Consider the following 15,008-nt stretch of genomic DNA (forward strand, 5'->3'; position numbering starts at 1 on the left):
TTGATGTTCAGTCACTCCTTCTCTTTCTTTGTCATACCACTCTGCTCCTCTGCAAGAGGAGTTTGGGGTTTTATGGTTACAGGATTGGGTTGGGGGGGCTTGATGCGCCAGGATGGTTTGGAAAATACAACATTTCGGTGGTAAAACAGAGAAAACTGTTCTCATTTAGGGCCATTGTTTCCAGGCTTGAGGATGTGGCCTTTGCTGGGGAACTGCCCTCTTCTACCCAGTATTTCTCTGCCTCCTGACTGTATCATTAGAGTTTTATTGCCCACTAATTTCAAGCCATACCCTGATATTTTTAAACGTGTAGTAGCTTATCACCATAGTTACTCTAAAGGAAAATGTGACCGCAGTGTCCTGTGAAAAAACAGACACAGAATGGGTAGCTGGATAGAAGAGGGCGGACACAAGCAAGCAGGTGCTTGTCTTTGGATGAAAACCCTGGATTCCTGAACAGTCATGGTGAACATGTTGAAGATGGCCAAGCTATCACAATTTCTATAGGTCTTCTTGGGCTACATTTATTTCATAGGAAGGAGAGCCTTTACATTTTTAAAAATTAGTATGTAACTCAAGTTACCATTTGTTTAAGTTCCAGATTGCTTCCAGCAATGTGATTTACATAGCCAGCCAGTTACTCCTTGGAGAAAACTGGCAAAGAATCTGGCACCATTGTTATGCCCTCTAGTTATGCAAATAGCTGACAGGGGGAAATTACAGCTTCTCAACTTCAGTGGTGTGAAAGGAAAATAAAAACTGGGACCCCAATTCAAGAGGCCAAAAGGAAAAAGCTGAGAGCTGAGTCATACAAGAAGCTGCCTTTCCTATTTTTCCTAAGCAGATAGCTATAGATAAAAGGTTAAATCCTACTCTATGTTCACCTTATCTTACATAAAGTGAAAATTTGCTGAGCATGAGAGGAATACATAATTGGTTATTCCCTTTCCTGCCCCTTCTCTCATGCACTATGTGGGTTACCATAGCCTTCTTCTTGCCCCTCTAGCCCACATTTCCCCTTCAAATACTGAGGCCCCCATAATTATTTTTGTAGAAAGGCACAGACCACAGTTTCTGTGATTCCATGTTTATTTCTTCGGGGACATACTTAACCTTGGCAAAATAAACTTCTAAATTGAGCGAAACTTGTCTCAGATACTTTTTGGTTTACAATGGGAATGAATGTCCTGAACTATCTGAATGCTCTCCTTGAGGTTATTCACAGTTTGTGGTTTTGGCCACCCTTAAAGCTAAATGAATTGGAGTATACAAAAATATACTTTTCATGGTGTTAGAACAGGTTGAGATTGTTTTTCTAAGACACTTTAGGGAATCTATTGTCTCCTTTGTCAAGCACTTAACATAGTCTAAAGCAATATTCTCTTTACATATTTCTATGTCATATCTGATTCTGATCTCTTTAAGACAGAGACGGTGGAATTTTTATTCTCCATTTTCTCTCTGTCTCTTTTTAAACCCAGAGCCTGACATAAAATGAGAGGTCATTATACATCTGAAGAAATAAAATTTCTTGAGAGTAATGCGCACCTCAGCTTGTGCTAGAGAGTGGGAGGGAGAGATGAGTACTTCCTGATGGAATTCTCTCCAGTGTTTTGTAGCTGTGTTTCCCAATCAGACAGAGACTTGCAAGCTCTTAATTAGAGGGAGAGCTCCTGCAAACACCCCACAGGTCACTGAAGATACGCTGATGTGAGTGGTAATGGGGCCATCATTGCTGGGAGCTGTTGCCAATGGAGCAACTGCCTAAGAGAACTGCCAGAAGGAGAAAATGGGCATGGAGGGGCCAGTGTCTTGGGGCCTCCTTATATGTGGGTAATTGGAAAGAGTAGGTTTGAGATTCTGAGAAGAAACATTGATGAATGCTAGCACTGAGCAGAATCTAATACAGAAAGACTTTTGATGCCTATTCTTGACATTTAGGAGCAAAGTAAAACTTGGACTTGTAGGTTTTCAATATTTTCAGGAGAGACAATTATGCAGACTACAGAGACAGAGGTCTCAGATTACCAAGAAAAGACCAACAAAAAGATTTTATATATATATATATATGTTTGTAAATGCTGACGCCAATTTGCCATTACATGATTAGTTTATATATACAATATGTATATGTGTATATGTATGATTATTTTTATATATATAAGATGTATATATGATTAGTGTGTATGTATATATACAGCATGTGTATATACACTATAGTGTGTGTATATAATAATATATGCACTATGTATGTATGCATATTTATATGTATATATATATATATACACCTTATGAAGTGGCGAATTGGTGTCAGCATTTACAAACATCAAAGAAAAAATATATACTTTTTCTTGGTCCTTTTTTTCTTGGTAATCTGAAACCTCTGTCTCTGTAGTCTACTTAATTGGCTATGTATGGCAAATTTGTATATATATTATATATATATAATATATATATTTATATATGTATGGCCTCTGTCTCTGTAGTCTACATAATTGACTACAAATGGCAAATTCATATATATAGAGAGAGAGACAAGACAATACTGTGGAAAGAGAGCTTTGGTATCAGCCATAGCTAGACTCCAATTCTAGCCTTCACTTGCCTGTTAAATTGCCTTGGGCAAGTGCTTATACTCAGACTCACTTTCTTCAAATGAGCCATGGTGAAAGCTTACTGTTAGGGTTGCTAAGAAAATTGGAAGTGAACGTCAAGTACCTGAAACACAGTAGGCCATCAGCTGTAGCTATTATCATTCACAGTTTTACAAAGCATTATTTCAGAAACTAGATTCATTTTTTCAGCCCTGCTTGCTTAAAGTAGACATTGACAAGATTGTCAAATCCAGAGAAGAGATATAGGAGGGAAGAAAATGAGCATTTTGCTGATGAAATTTAAGGGAAAGGTGTGAATTGACAAGGTATGAGAGAGAGCTGACAGCTGCATGGTAAAGTAAAGGCTTTAGAAAAAAGGAAAAGCAAACCAACCTGAGATCTTAAACCATTGTGTAATTTGCAGGTACAATAACCATACTCCTTTAAAGTGTATGCTTTAAAAAGCATATTTCAGCTATTTCTTTTACCAGAAAAAAATAATTGTCTTTACTTACTGTCAAAAGTAAGTATGAAAACCAAGAAAAATTAAACAAACTCAGTCATGCTGTTCTCTTCTACAGTCTTTCTCTGGCTGGCAAGGACCTCACACAAAATGTAGTTTGTTTGATTTATTTCAGAGACTCAAGATGGGAAAAATAGCTTAAGGTAATTTTTCAAGCTTAATTTAGTTCATTTAATATTTAATGACTTAATGGAGCAGTCGGCATGTCCTAAGTGTGTCAAAGAATAGAAATGGCATTTGAAAAGGAACTCAAAACTTACAAAAAGTTTCTTGAGTTTTAGACTAATTAACCATTATAAGTAATTCTGTAAAAGCTTCTGATTCTTTTTAAACAAGAACACAGTTGTGCTTTTTCTGCAGTACTGTTCCATCAAATCAAACTGGCCCACTTGATTGCTGACGTACAGACATTTATGCAGTCACTGGTCTAGCAGGTATGTATTTAATGATGAAAGAATGTGCAAAGCACATGAATCTGTGAAATTTGCAAGGTCTACCCTCAATCAGTCTTTGAACACTCTACTGACACAGCTTCCCAAATTTGAGAGTTAAAATAGGCATAGAAGTAATTATGAGGCAGTGTAAATGGTGGCCAATGATATATTTTTCATCACGCTGTGGAAATATAACAGGAAGACAGATTTATCCTGATACCGAAAAGTGAGAAAATTTTGTTAATAAAGGTCAAGGATTTCACATACAGGTTTCTATAAGAGTCAGTCAAGTAATGTATGAGTTGGGCCTATAAGAAATACTTGATTTTGTACTTTACTGTAAGACTATCACAATGTAAACATGAATACACGCACACAAACATACACATACATATAATGTTGTGGTATTCATATACATATATTCACCAGCTGTGACTTGGCTTCAATAGTGAGCTCAGTGAGTGAACACAGAGGTGTGTTGAAGAGCTTAAGCCCCATCTAAGGGGCAGAGCTGCTACCCAGTGTCACCACCTATAGGAATGATGGTTCTAGAAGTGACAATAAGAAGTTTAATTTTTCTAATTTTTCAGAAGGTATTTGAAACCAGGAGTTTCTATATGAAATCTCATGATTTCTTATTGTTGGTATATGATTACATTTTTAAAATACACGTTTGCTAATATAATGCGGGCCTACAAAAAGCAAATCTCTAAGACAAGTTGTAACCTATGAAGCAAGTGATGGTTGAGCTGGAGTAGAGGAAAAGAGAATGTTCACATGTGGGAATATGTAGGTGGAGGAAAAGATAGAAAGACAAGGAGATACAAAGTAGGTTGTCTGGAAAGGGAATATATACAACTTTAGGCTTAGCCGATATAAAAGTTATGTGAAGGAGAACAGTGGAAAATATGATATTGATAATTGAGCATATGCAAAATCATAAAGAGCTAACGTTACTTGCATTCTATTCCACAAATAGTGAAAGAACAATGGTCATCCTGTGGGAGAAAAATGATGTAGGAAATTCAAGAGGGCAAAACATGGCGCCAATCACAACCCTCCCGACAAAGTCCAACTGACTTTTCAGACACATGGTGACTTTTAACCTTTATTTATTAAGTTACCTATTGTCTTACTATAAATTGGACTTGCAGCAAGTATTTAATTTATCCATCACATGCTAGTGACAATTATATCTGGAGATAGCCCCATTTAGATATAAAATAATAGTCTCCCATAAGGTATATTTTCTACCAAATACTGTGTCAACTTGAATGGCCTATTCCCCAACCAAATTTACTTTATTTTAAATTATTTATTTACATACGGAATTTGATAATATTGCATAGATACCTATGGGACAATTCTCAAAGACATTGCTTCTAAATTGCTTCCTTTGATGCCGGTTTTTATAGACAATGTGATGATAATCTTCTTCGCTCACCACCCTCCTCCATAAGAGAGATTATCTGCTGGGAAAAGGAACATTTACCCTTCAAATCGACTAGCCTTTCATGTTGACATCCCTAATCTTGTTTGCATAAATAATTTAACTGATGAAAGAATTGAATTTCAGAGAATGATGTGGAAAAAATCTCTCATATTTTATTAGGAAATTTTTTCTGCCCAAAGATCTTTTGGAATTCTACTTTTATTGCCATGAGACACAGCCTTCCCTTTCCATTTTTATGGAGGGTACAATAAATTAGAACTGATGTATATGTTTCATGTTGAAACACTTTCGTTTTTCAGTTTAACAAAGACAAATCTGCTTTCCTCAGTTAGTCAAGAGGCATGAAAAATGGAATATTCAAGAATACCCTGGGCCTTAGGCAACTTAAGTATTTTAGAAAATATATATCACCTACAAAAAACTTAAGTGTAATACTTCCTTTGGGAGTCCCTAAGTTTAGCTGTTATGCCAATGAATGAGACTAGATCAGGAGAAATGGATATCCCTCACGGCTTAGATAAGGGTGGTTGCAGAAGCAGAGATCCTGATTGACAACCAGGATGCTTGTTTTTCCCAGATCTGTAATCCTATAACAACATCTGGAGTCCAGGTTCAATTCTCATTGAGAATTAATCATTATTTTTCAAATGGTCTATTTAATCAAAAGCTTAAATTAAATACCTAATGAAGGCTTCTTAGAAATAGCTCAAAATTTTCAGATTCTTGGGCACTGATCCTCACCAACATATTTTAACTTATTTGATATATTTTAGGTTTCCACCTGCATTGATTTAAAACCACAGATTGTTCACTCTATGTCTGAACCAAACAATGGTCCACTATTTCCAAAGTGAAGAGTAAAGGCCAATTAGTTAATGGAACATTGCATTTAAGCTTTATGTCATTTTCGGCTTCATCAAAGTACAAGTCCAAATTCCTTAGTCAATATTTTTCATGAACAGATATAGTACATCTTTATCACCCTGAAAATATGTGTCAAGTAGATATACACACATACATATATACACATATATAAACATACATATAAATGTGTACAAATATATGTGTGTGAGTGGTTAACCTTTTTTTTTTCTTGAATTCTGTGACTAGAACCAAAGATGCATTAAATATAGGAGTTCAGTATAGATACTTTATTTCTGATGCTTATAAAACAGCTGTTTTTATTATCACTGAGGGAATGAGGATAAATAAAAATGATTTCCTGAGAGATAAAAAAATTATGTGCATAAAATGGATCACTCTTTTCATACTTTCATCTGTTGAACTGTATCATAATGACAGAGGGTGTTTATTTATTTATTTATTTATTTATTTTGAGACACAGTCTCACTCTGTTCAGCTAGCTGGAGTGCAATGGTGTAATCTCAGTTCACTGCAGCCTCCCCCTCCTGGGCTCAGTTAATACTCCCACCTCAGCCTCCTGAGTAGCTGGGACTACAGGCACACACTATCATACCCAGCTATTTTTAAATTTTTTAAAATTTTTATATAGAGGATGTTTCACAATGTTGCTCAGGCTCTCGAACTCCTAGACTCATGCAATCCACCCACCTCAGACTTCCAAAGTGCTGGGACTACAGGTGTGAGCCATGGTGCGCAGCCAACAGAGAGTTTTTAAATTCTTGCAAAAATACTTCAATTGCCTCTTTTCTTATTGCATTCCAGTCTATTCTCATCACCATGTGCAGGAGATTTCTTTGTAAAATTAATACAAATCTGGCTCCTTGAATGGCTAAAACCTTTCAGTAGCTTTCCATGGGTCTTCAGGGCAAAGCTAAATGGTTCAGTGGGACCTTCTTTAGCTGGCCTTTGGCCTGCTTTATAGACTCAGTTCTTGTCCTTCACCTACTAAAATTATACAAATCACACTGAAATACTTGCTTCCCTGAAATTCTACCAACATTTTTAACTTTCTAGAACAGCTCCTACCAACAAAAAAAGTCCCCTGCAGGGGATATTACCTGATAATTTCTACTCATACTTTGATAATTGGCTTAGATCCCATCTTCTTTAAGAAAGTCTCACCCTGACACTCCAGGCTAAATTAGGTGTTTGTATTTGTAACTCCTTTATTATAAATTACTGATCAAATATTTATGGGTAAAAGATCCAAATGCATGCTACTCCATGGTTCTACCATAGGAACAACAGAGACAAGATTCTTCTTATATACTAATATATACTAATATAATGATAAGATCCTATTGGGTGAATGGGCAGTGACAAGAGAAAATGTCTTTAATGTCAACAATTTCTGGTAAAGATGACTTACTATTTAACATTCCAATATTAAACCTTCATGAAAGAGGTTTTTATGAATAAAAATTTTATACATTATGCTAATTTATATTTGTATACAAAAGTGCTTAGTGCTCATTTATTCTAGCTAATTCATTGCTCAAGTTCTGATATCCCATGTATTATTGGCATCATTCTACCATAATAGAGATATTACAGAGATGTTATTCTACTATAATATTATAAGAGTTAACTTCTATTTTCAGGATTAAAAGCATCACAGCCAAGCTTTCTGTAGAAATTTGAGGTTTGATCATTCAATCCTTTATGTTTTAAAATAATCACAAAATTGTTTTAAAAAAATAATTAGGCCTACCTGAAGATAAGTGGAAGGGTCACTAAGATGGACATTTACATGTGAATGTGGTTTGAGTACCTGTGATTTCACTAAATGGTTTTATTAATGATGTCTTTATTCCTATTTCTGATTTTGCCTTAAATTATTTGCATCCGGAAGTAATTCATTTTTATTCAAACTGCTTAGGCTATCATTATGATTACTATTTATTAATAATTTAAACAGATGACAGTTGGGTTTGAGATGTGAGATATTTGCACCCAAACAAAGCATCTTATGGCACACAAAGAGGTAGATGCTAATAAAACAGTGTTGGAGTTTGTAGAATTTCATTTTTTTAACCGCCATTTGCATTGAATTTTCAATAAGCTAAAAAAATCTAAATATGCCAGCAACCGTGTAGGTAGATTAAATGTATAAAAGATGTGAGAAATTAAGGGAATCATTCATTTATTCAACAAATATTTATTTGGACCTTCCTAACTGCCAGGCCCCATTTAAGTTTCCATGTGCTGTAAGCCACTTTAGATGAAATTGGAAAGGGATGGAGTGTGAAGAATTTGCACTGAGTTTTTTAAAAATAAGATTATTAAAGTTTTTATAAGTTTCATCTCTTAACTTTTAAAAACTTAAGTCTAGTCCCTTGAGTCTTGACCAAACTGCTTAGTCTTTTTTTTTTTTTTAATTCTAGTATGGAACTATTCAGTAAAAGTCTTTAATAAAAAAAATTTCCAGATATTTTACTTTCTGTCTAAAAATCTCATTTGTTCATTATTTCTTTTCCAACAAGACTGGAAATTACTTTTTTGTTCTTAACATGTTGACAACTACTAACATTTACTAAGTGCTTACCATCTGCTAAGCACTAAATATTTTTTAAATGGTACCTCTTTTAGTTCTCGTTAGAACAAACCTATAAAGTAGACACTATTATTTTCCTCATTTGATAAATGGACAAATTAACTTACATTAGTAAGTGAATTAAAACTATGCTGAAAAGTAATGTAGAGACCCAGGGTCAAGTCCAGGTCTGACTGTGTCTTCCTGTTCTATGCATTATGTATAAAGCAAATACTGTACTGAATCTAAGAATAAGTCTCCTACTCCATCAGCAACACACAATATCTAGTTCCAGCTGTAGCAAAACTAACAGATGTTCTTGAGCATGCAGTAATACTTCATTTCACAGAAAAGGGCATGGGCTGAGTGTTAATCAATGAAATATAAGTGGAAGTAAATTTTGCCATTTCTAAGCAGAGACTTTTAAGAAGTCAGTGTGCATTCCTTTGACTGAATCCAGAGGCTCTAGGACACAAAAGCCAAAGAACACAACCCTGAGTCACTGGAAACCTGAATTAACGGATGGAGAGGAAGTTAATTTCTGCCTGATGCATGAATAAAATATAAATATCTATCATTGTGAAGACACTTGTGACACTATTTGTAACCAATAACTACTTTACCTAACACACCAAGAGTTCTTATTGAAAATATTTTTTTCATTATTTCTTTCCTATTTTGTATCATTATCTGTTTGTAGGAAAGTCTATTCATATCTCAAGATGATCTAGGCATATAGCCTTGATTTCTCCCTCTTTATGTTTTATTGTCACCTTATTAATTTTTCATGAATTGTTTCAAATGCTTTTTGAAATGAGATGATAAAAGCAAAAAGAAAGAGAGAGAGAGCAAGGAAGGGGAGGAAAAGAAAGAAAGGAAAGGGAGGGGAAATGATAAAGGGCGAGAAAAAAAGGAAAAAGGAGCAATGAAAGAGGAAAGAGAAAAATGGGTTAGGAACAATGAGATCCTATGAGGGCATAATTGAGGAACGTAAGAAATATTATGTTTAGCCAACTTGAACCTCATTCCAAATCCCTTCTTCATAGTCTCTCTCTACTATAGGGCCATAGATGTGAAATATTTCCTTACTCACGCTCTTTCTTTGCTGCCATTTCAGGAAGCAGTGAGTCATTACCAGGAATATGCTAGGTTTTTTTTCTGGTTAAGATTTAGCACTTAGGGTGAAAGATAGAGATGAAGCTGTCCTGCTGCTTCTCCTTTCTTCCTTCTCTCTGCCTTAAATAGAAATGAGATATCTGAATTTGAGACAACTATCTTGTGAGAGTGATGGAAAAAGTCTGAGAAAACTCTAAGGAGACTTGGGTGATGGCACTCAGACATAACTGAGTTGGTGAGTGCACCCAGCAGCCTCCTGCTTTAAGTCTTAACATGGTGAGAAAAAGAAATCTATATTTTTCAGCTGAGGTTAATATTGTTTCTTGAAGCTGAAAACATTCATATTTGATTCAGAAATTTTGAAATAAAGACAGACTCTGAAAAGACGAAATTAATAAGAGATTGGTTAGAAAGGTCAAGAACAGAAAAGCTGAGTGTAACTAGTCCAGAAAGATGGTGGAATGATAATACAGTAGAGAAATCCTGTGGGTGATACAAATCTCTTTGGAGCATATTGATCCCAAAATACACATAGGACATCAAGACATAGTGTGACAACGCAGGCTATTTACTATTGTATGAGTGGCCTGGAGTCTGAACTTGACAATGATAGCTGAATTATGGCAGTGATTAAAAATCACTACAGGTAATAATGCAGGAGACAATTGTAAACATCTACAATTAGTGGGTATAGAAAAGAAGAAACTCCTAGTAGAAACAAGTAACAGAATATGAAAAATATAGACGCCTGGAAGTAAGATAGAGCTCCAAAATAATGGGTTGGCACATCTTCATCTTGAAGAGACATATTCAAACTGATATCTCTCACCACATGCTGCCTTCCCTTGCTATTGAGCTCTCTAACCTGTTTTTCCTGCCTTCCCCTACTTGCTACAATCTCGGTCCACCTCAGTTAAAAAACAAACAAAAAAACCTTAGTATCTTGTGAATCAAAGTCATACTATCAATTGTTCTTTTTATTAATTAATTTCCTTCTTTGATGACTACTGGAAATCTTGTATTTTCTCTTTCCTTCAAAATCAATTACTATACTACCTACAATCAAATCAGAAAAATACAGATAACTATATAGAAAAATGGGCAAGATGCTTGAACAAGCACTTCATAAAAGATATCTAGAAAGCCAATAAATATTTGGAAGTTTCTCAATCTTATCAATAATCAGAGAATTGCAAAATAAAACAGCCATACATTACCACTGCAAACTGATTAGAACAGCTAAAATTATGAAGACTGAAAATAGTAACTATTGGAGAGGCTGTAGAGAAACAGAAAGTCTAATATATGCTGGTAGAAGAACAACTTTTTTGTAGGATTGACATTATTGATTAGGAATAAATATACATATACCTTATGATCCAGGAATTACACTTCTAGGTATATACTTAAGAGAAATATGTATAAATGTGTAACTAAAGAAATTTATGTAAATATTTAGAGTACTGTGTATTGTTACATTAATAGTTCCCAAATGAAAATAAAATTCAGATATCTACTCTAATTAAAATGGAACAAAAAACTGTTGTCTATTTCATACTATGTAAAAATACACTGAAATTAAAACAAAAACAAAATGCTACTAGATACTTCATGAATAAATTTACACATATAAAAGTCAGCAAATAAGTCAAACACAAAAAAATGTTTAGAAAAGATGAGCATCCAAAATCCCAAATTCAGAAATCTGAAAGGCTCCAAAATCCAAAACTTGAAAACTGACATAATGCTCAAAGAAAAAATAAATATCAATGGAGCACTTGAGATTTCCAGATTTGGTGTGCTCAACCAGTAAGTATAATGCAAATACTCAAAAATTCAAAAATATCCAAAACACTTCTAATCCCAAGAATTTCAGGTAAGGAATATTCAATCTGTATATGCCTTTATATAAAGTTCAAAACTAGAGAAAATAATGCATTTATATAAAGTTCAAAATGGACAAAGCTGACTATGTGGTTAGAAGTCAGGAGAATGGTAAATTTGAAAGGGAAATGCTATGGTCTAAATGTTGGTCTCTTACCTTCTACCCAATGTGACTGAATTAGGAGGCCAGGTCTTTGTAACTGATTAAGTGATTCCTCATGAATGGAATTAGTCACTTTATATTAGAGGCTCTAGACAGCCCCACACCCTTTCTGCAGGTGAGGAAGGGCAAAGCAAAAAGGCATCATCTGTGAAACAGACAGCAGCCCTAAGCAGACACCAAGTCGGCTGGCATCTTAATCTCATACTTCCAAGCCTCCAGAACTGTTAGCAATATATTTATGCTGTTTTTATATTACTCAATTCAAGGTATTTTATTATAGCATCCCAAGTGGACAAAGACAGAAGGTAATGAACAGGTAGTATTCGGAAGACACAATTAAGGATTCTGAGTATTGGAAATACTTTTATCTTGATAGAGGTGATGGTTACAAGGGCTCAAAATAACCCATGAAGCTATTTGCTTATGATTCATGCTGTTTTTGGTATACACACATTTCTTAAATTAAAATATTTTTCAAAATTTCTGTTTCCACTTCCTTAATACATGACTGTGAAGTTTTTACTTCAGATTCTTCTGACTGACTTTCATTATCCAACCCACTATCATTTTGTCTTCCCACCAAGCTTTATTTCTGGAAACTTTTTTATGCCTCAAATGTCCAAACCTAACAATGACTGTGTTATGCCCTTTGTCCCTAAATTTTCCATCTCTTTCTTAATTGGCACTTTTAATTTCCTTTCTGCCTCTCTCTTCAGCTTTATTCTTAGATGACTAGACCACCCATGAGACATACGGAAGTCTACATTTCAAAGAACTTTGCTTCATCTCAGTTGATAATAGGAGGCATTGTTTAGCAAGAGGGTAAAAATTTGTTAGAATAATCTTGATAATGGATACATCTACATCTGCTATATCCCCATTTTATTACCATAGTATTGATTGCTTCTTTGTAGTTACATTTAAAGCTTCTCATTCCTACCTTTATTTATTAGACTGAGAGATCTAGGAGACTAACTTAGTAGGCATTTATTATATATTTTAAGTTAAAGAAAGCCTGCAAAACACTTAACAAATGGCTTTAGCAATCAAAACTTATATATGAGATTTACGTATAAAACCTATAGTAAACAAGTTTATTTTGCATCTTAATGGGAAAAAAAGGAAGTGTCTATCTCAACCACTTTATAATGTCATATTCATTGAGAACAGTAGAAAGGTAAAGGAATCGTCATTTAATAGCAGAATGTATGCCAATCCATTTGGTGTTTTATATTCATCATTCCGACGCTGAATTTATAAGGTGGGTGCTGTTATCTTAAATTAGCACTCTCAAAGAGAGAGATGCAGAGAAGTCAAATAACCTGCTCAAGATCATATAACAATTAAAGGACCTAACAAAGATTTGGACTTCAGATTGTGTGATCAAAAACCCACGGTCTTTCTTCTGTATCTTGCTGTCTCATATCCAGGAAGGTTAATGAGACATACATGTATACTAAGGAAGCAGGGACTGCTGATTACTTGCATCAGATTAAAATATGATTTTTTTATTGGCCTCCCTTTATTTTGGTACTTAACATTTGATATCTAAATTAAGAAGACATTATCTTTATATCTTTTGTAATGCACCACTTTTAGAGTTATCCATCAAACCAGTTGGAAGTCGTGGTTAGAAATTCCTAGAGACTGCTGATAGCAGTACTGAATATCTTTTCATTAGTTCCATTCATTAGCTTCAATAACTGAATATATTAAGTAGACCTCACACATATATTAAACCATAACTCATTAATGTTCAGAATCAAATTCAATTGTCACATTTTTAAATACATGACTTGATTGCTAAATGCAACAGAAGTGCTATTTAAGGATTTTAAACACAAATTGTGACGGTTGAATGTTGCCCCTTTAACTTTTCTCAAATAAACACTAGAAAAACTTTTTACAAATACTTATATACAAAGAGACATGACTTCAAAACAATTTAACTATGATTTAGTAGTGTGTAGGAAAAAATAAAGCTCTCATTATAGGCAGTATAAAAAAATTTCAAGATTCTTAGGAATAAAACGGCCTCTTTAAAGTAACTTGTATAAAATTTGATCTACTGATAAAGTTTAATTCTGCATTTTTCCATCTTTAGATACTCAGAGTTAAGTGAAAACTGATTTATATTTAGAATGAGTTATAGGATGACAAAGTACCAGTTGAGTTTTTAACAGACCTAGCATGTAGCTCCTATCTTCAGTATTGTAGTCTGCTTCCTGCTGACTGACCAGCTGAGTACCAGTGACAGCACCTGCAGCTTGCCTGGCCTGCTGACTAGAGGCAAATGCAGAGAGCAGTTGCTACTAAGGAGGTGAGACCATGGAAGTTGAAAAAAAAAATAGCAGTTTTAATAGTGTTGCCTAAAGCAAAAAACAATACAGATTTTCTTTTAAATGTAAGGCTTACTCTTTTTTAACTATTGAAATAGTTTTACTGAGACACATGCTTAAGTACTTCACAAGTAATACAATTAGAACACTCTTAAGGAGAGTGATGTTTGGAGTAAGATGGGAAGAAGAAAAAGACGTACATACCTTCGCTTGTCCAGCTTTTGTGATGGCAGGAATATTAAAGTGCTGTCCAGTGTAAAAATGCACCCCACTGAACAGGATCACTGCGATTGAATCTCCTTCCTTCTCGATTACTTCAAGGATATCCTCTATTCTTAAGGTTTCTTCCCCCTAAATCAAGGTAGGCACAAGTTACGTCACATCAGCAATAATAAATTTGTCATTTCATATTTGCCAATCTAAATTTCACCATGAGATCTTCTGCATTATAAAATAGAAGATTTTTTTTCGGATAAAGCTCTTTAAAATTCTGCCATAAGAGCAGCATTTGAGCATAATTTTTATTATTAAGAAATGATAACAAAACATTAAAAAGCTGTTTTTAAAGTGAAAATCTGCAAAACCTAATTGGATTATTGTTCTCCAGTATTTTTTTAATTAATTTGAACTATTTCCACAGCTGTAAGTTGTTTTTACTTTATTCCTGGCCAACAAAACCGCCCAAGTGCAAGAAGTCCGTTAAGTTTATATAGCAAGGTACATTGCTGGAAACTGGTATTCCATTTGTCAATCTAATATCCTGCTATTTTTTCCAAAAAAAGGAAAGATGCCAGGTGTGGTGGCTCATGCCTGTAATTCCAGCACTTTGGGAGGCCATAGGTGGGCAGATCACTTGAAGTCAGGAATTCAAGAACAGTTTGCACAACATGGTGACACCCAGTCTCTATTAAAAACACAAAAATTAGCTGGGTGTGGTGTTGCATCCCTCTAATCCCAGGTACTCGGGAGGCTGAGGCATGAGAATAGTGCCACTGCACTCCAGCCTGGGCAACAGAGCAAGACTCTGTCTCAAAAAAACCAAACT

At 34.7% G+C, this 15,008-nt stretch overlaps 1 protein-coding gene across 3 annotated transcripts in view; it reads right to left on the reverse strand.

The window, feature by feature from the left end:
• KYNU (kynureninase) overlaps window positions 1-15,008 on the reverse strand; it is a 170,131-nt gene that overhangs the window by 71,368 nt on the left and 83,755 nt on the right. For all 3 annotated transcript variants that reach the window (XM_008998944.5, XM_002749467.7, XM_008998943.4), the window contains one exon: window positions 14,168-14,314. In XM_008998944.5, coding sequence (XP_008997192.4) covers window positions 14,168-14,314 — 147 coding nt within the window. The remainder of the gene's footprint in view (window positions 1-14,167; window positions 14,315-15,008) is intronic.

Source organism: Callithrix jacchus, chromosome 6, assembly GCF_049354715.1.
Source record: "Callithrix jacchus isolate 240 chromosome 6, calJac240_pri, whole genome shotgun sequence".
NCBI classification, from domain to species: domain Eukaryota; kingdom Metazoa; phylum Chordata; class Mammalia; order Primates; family Cebidae; genus Callithrix; species Callithrix jacchus.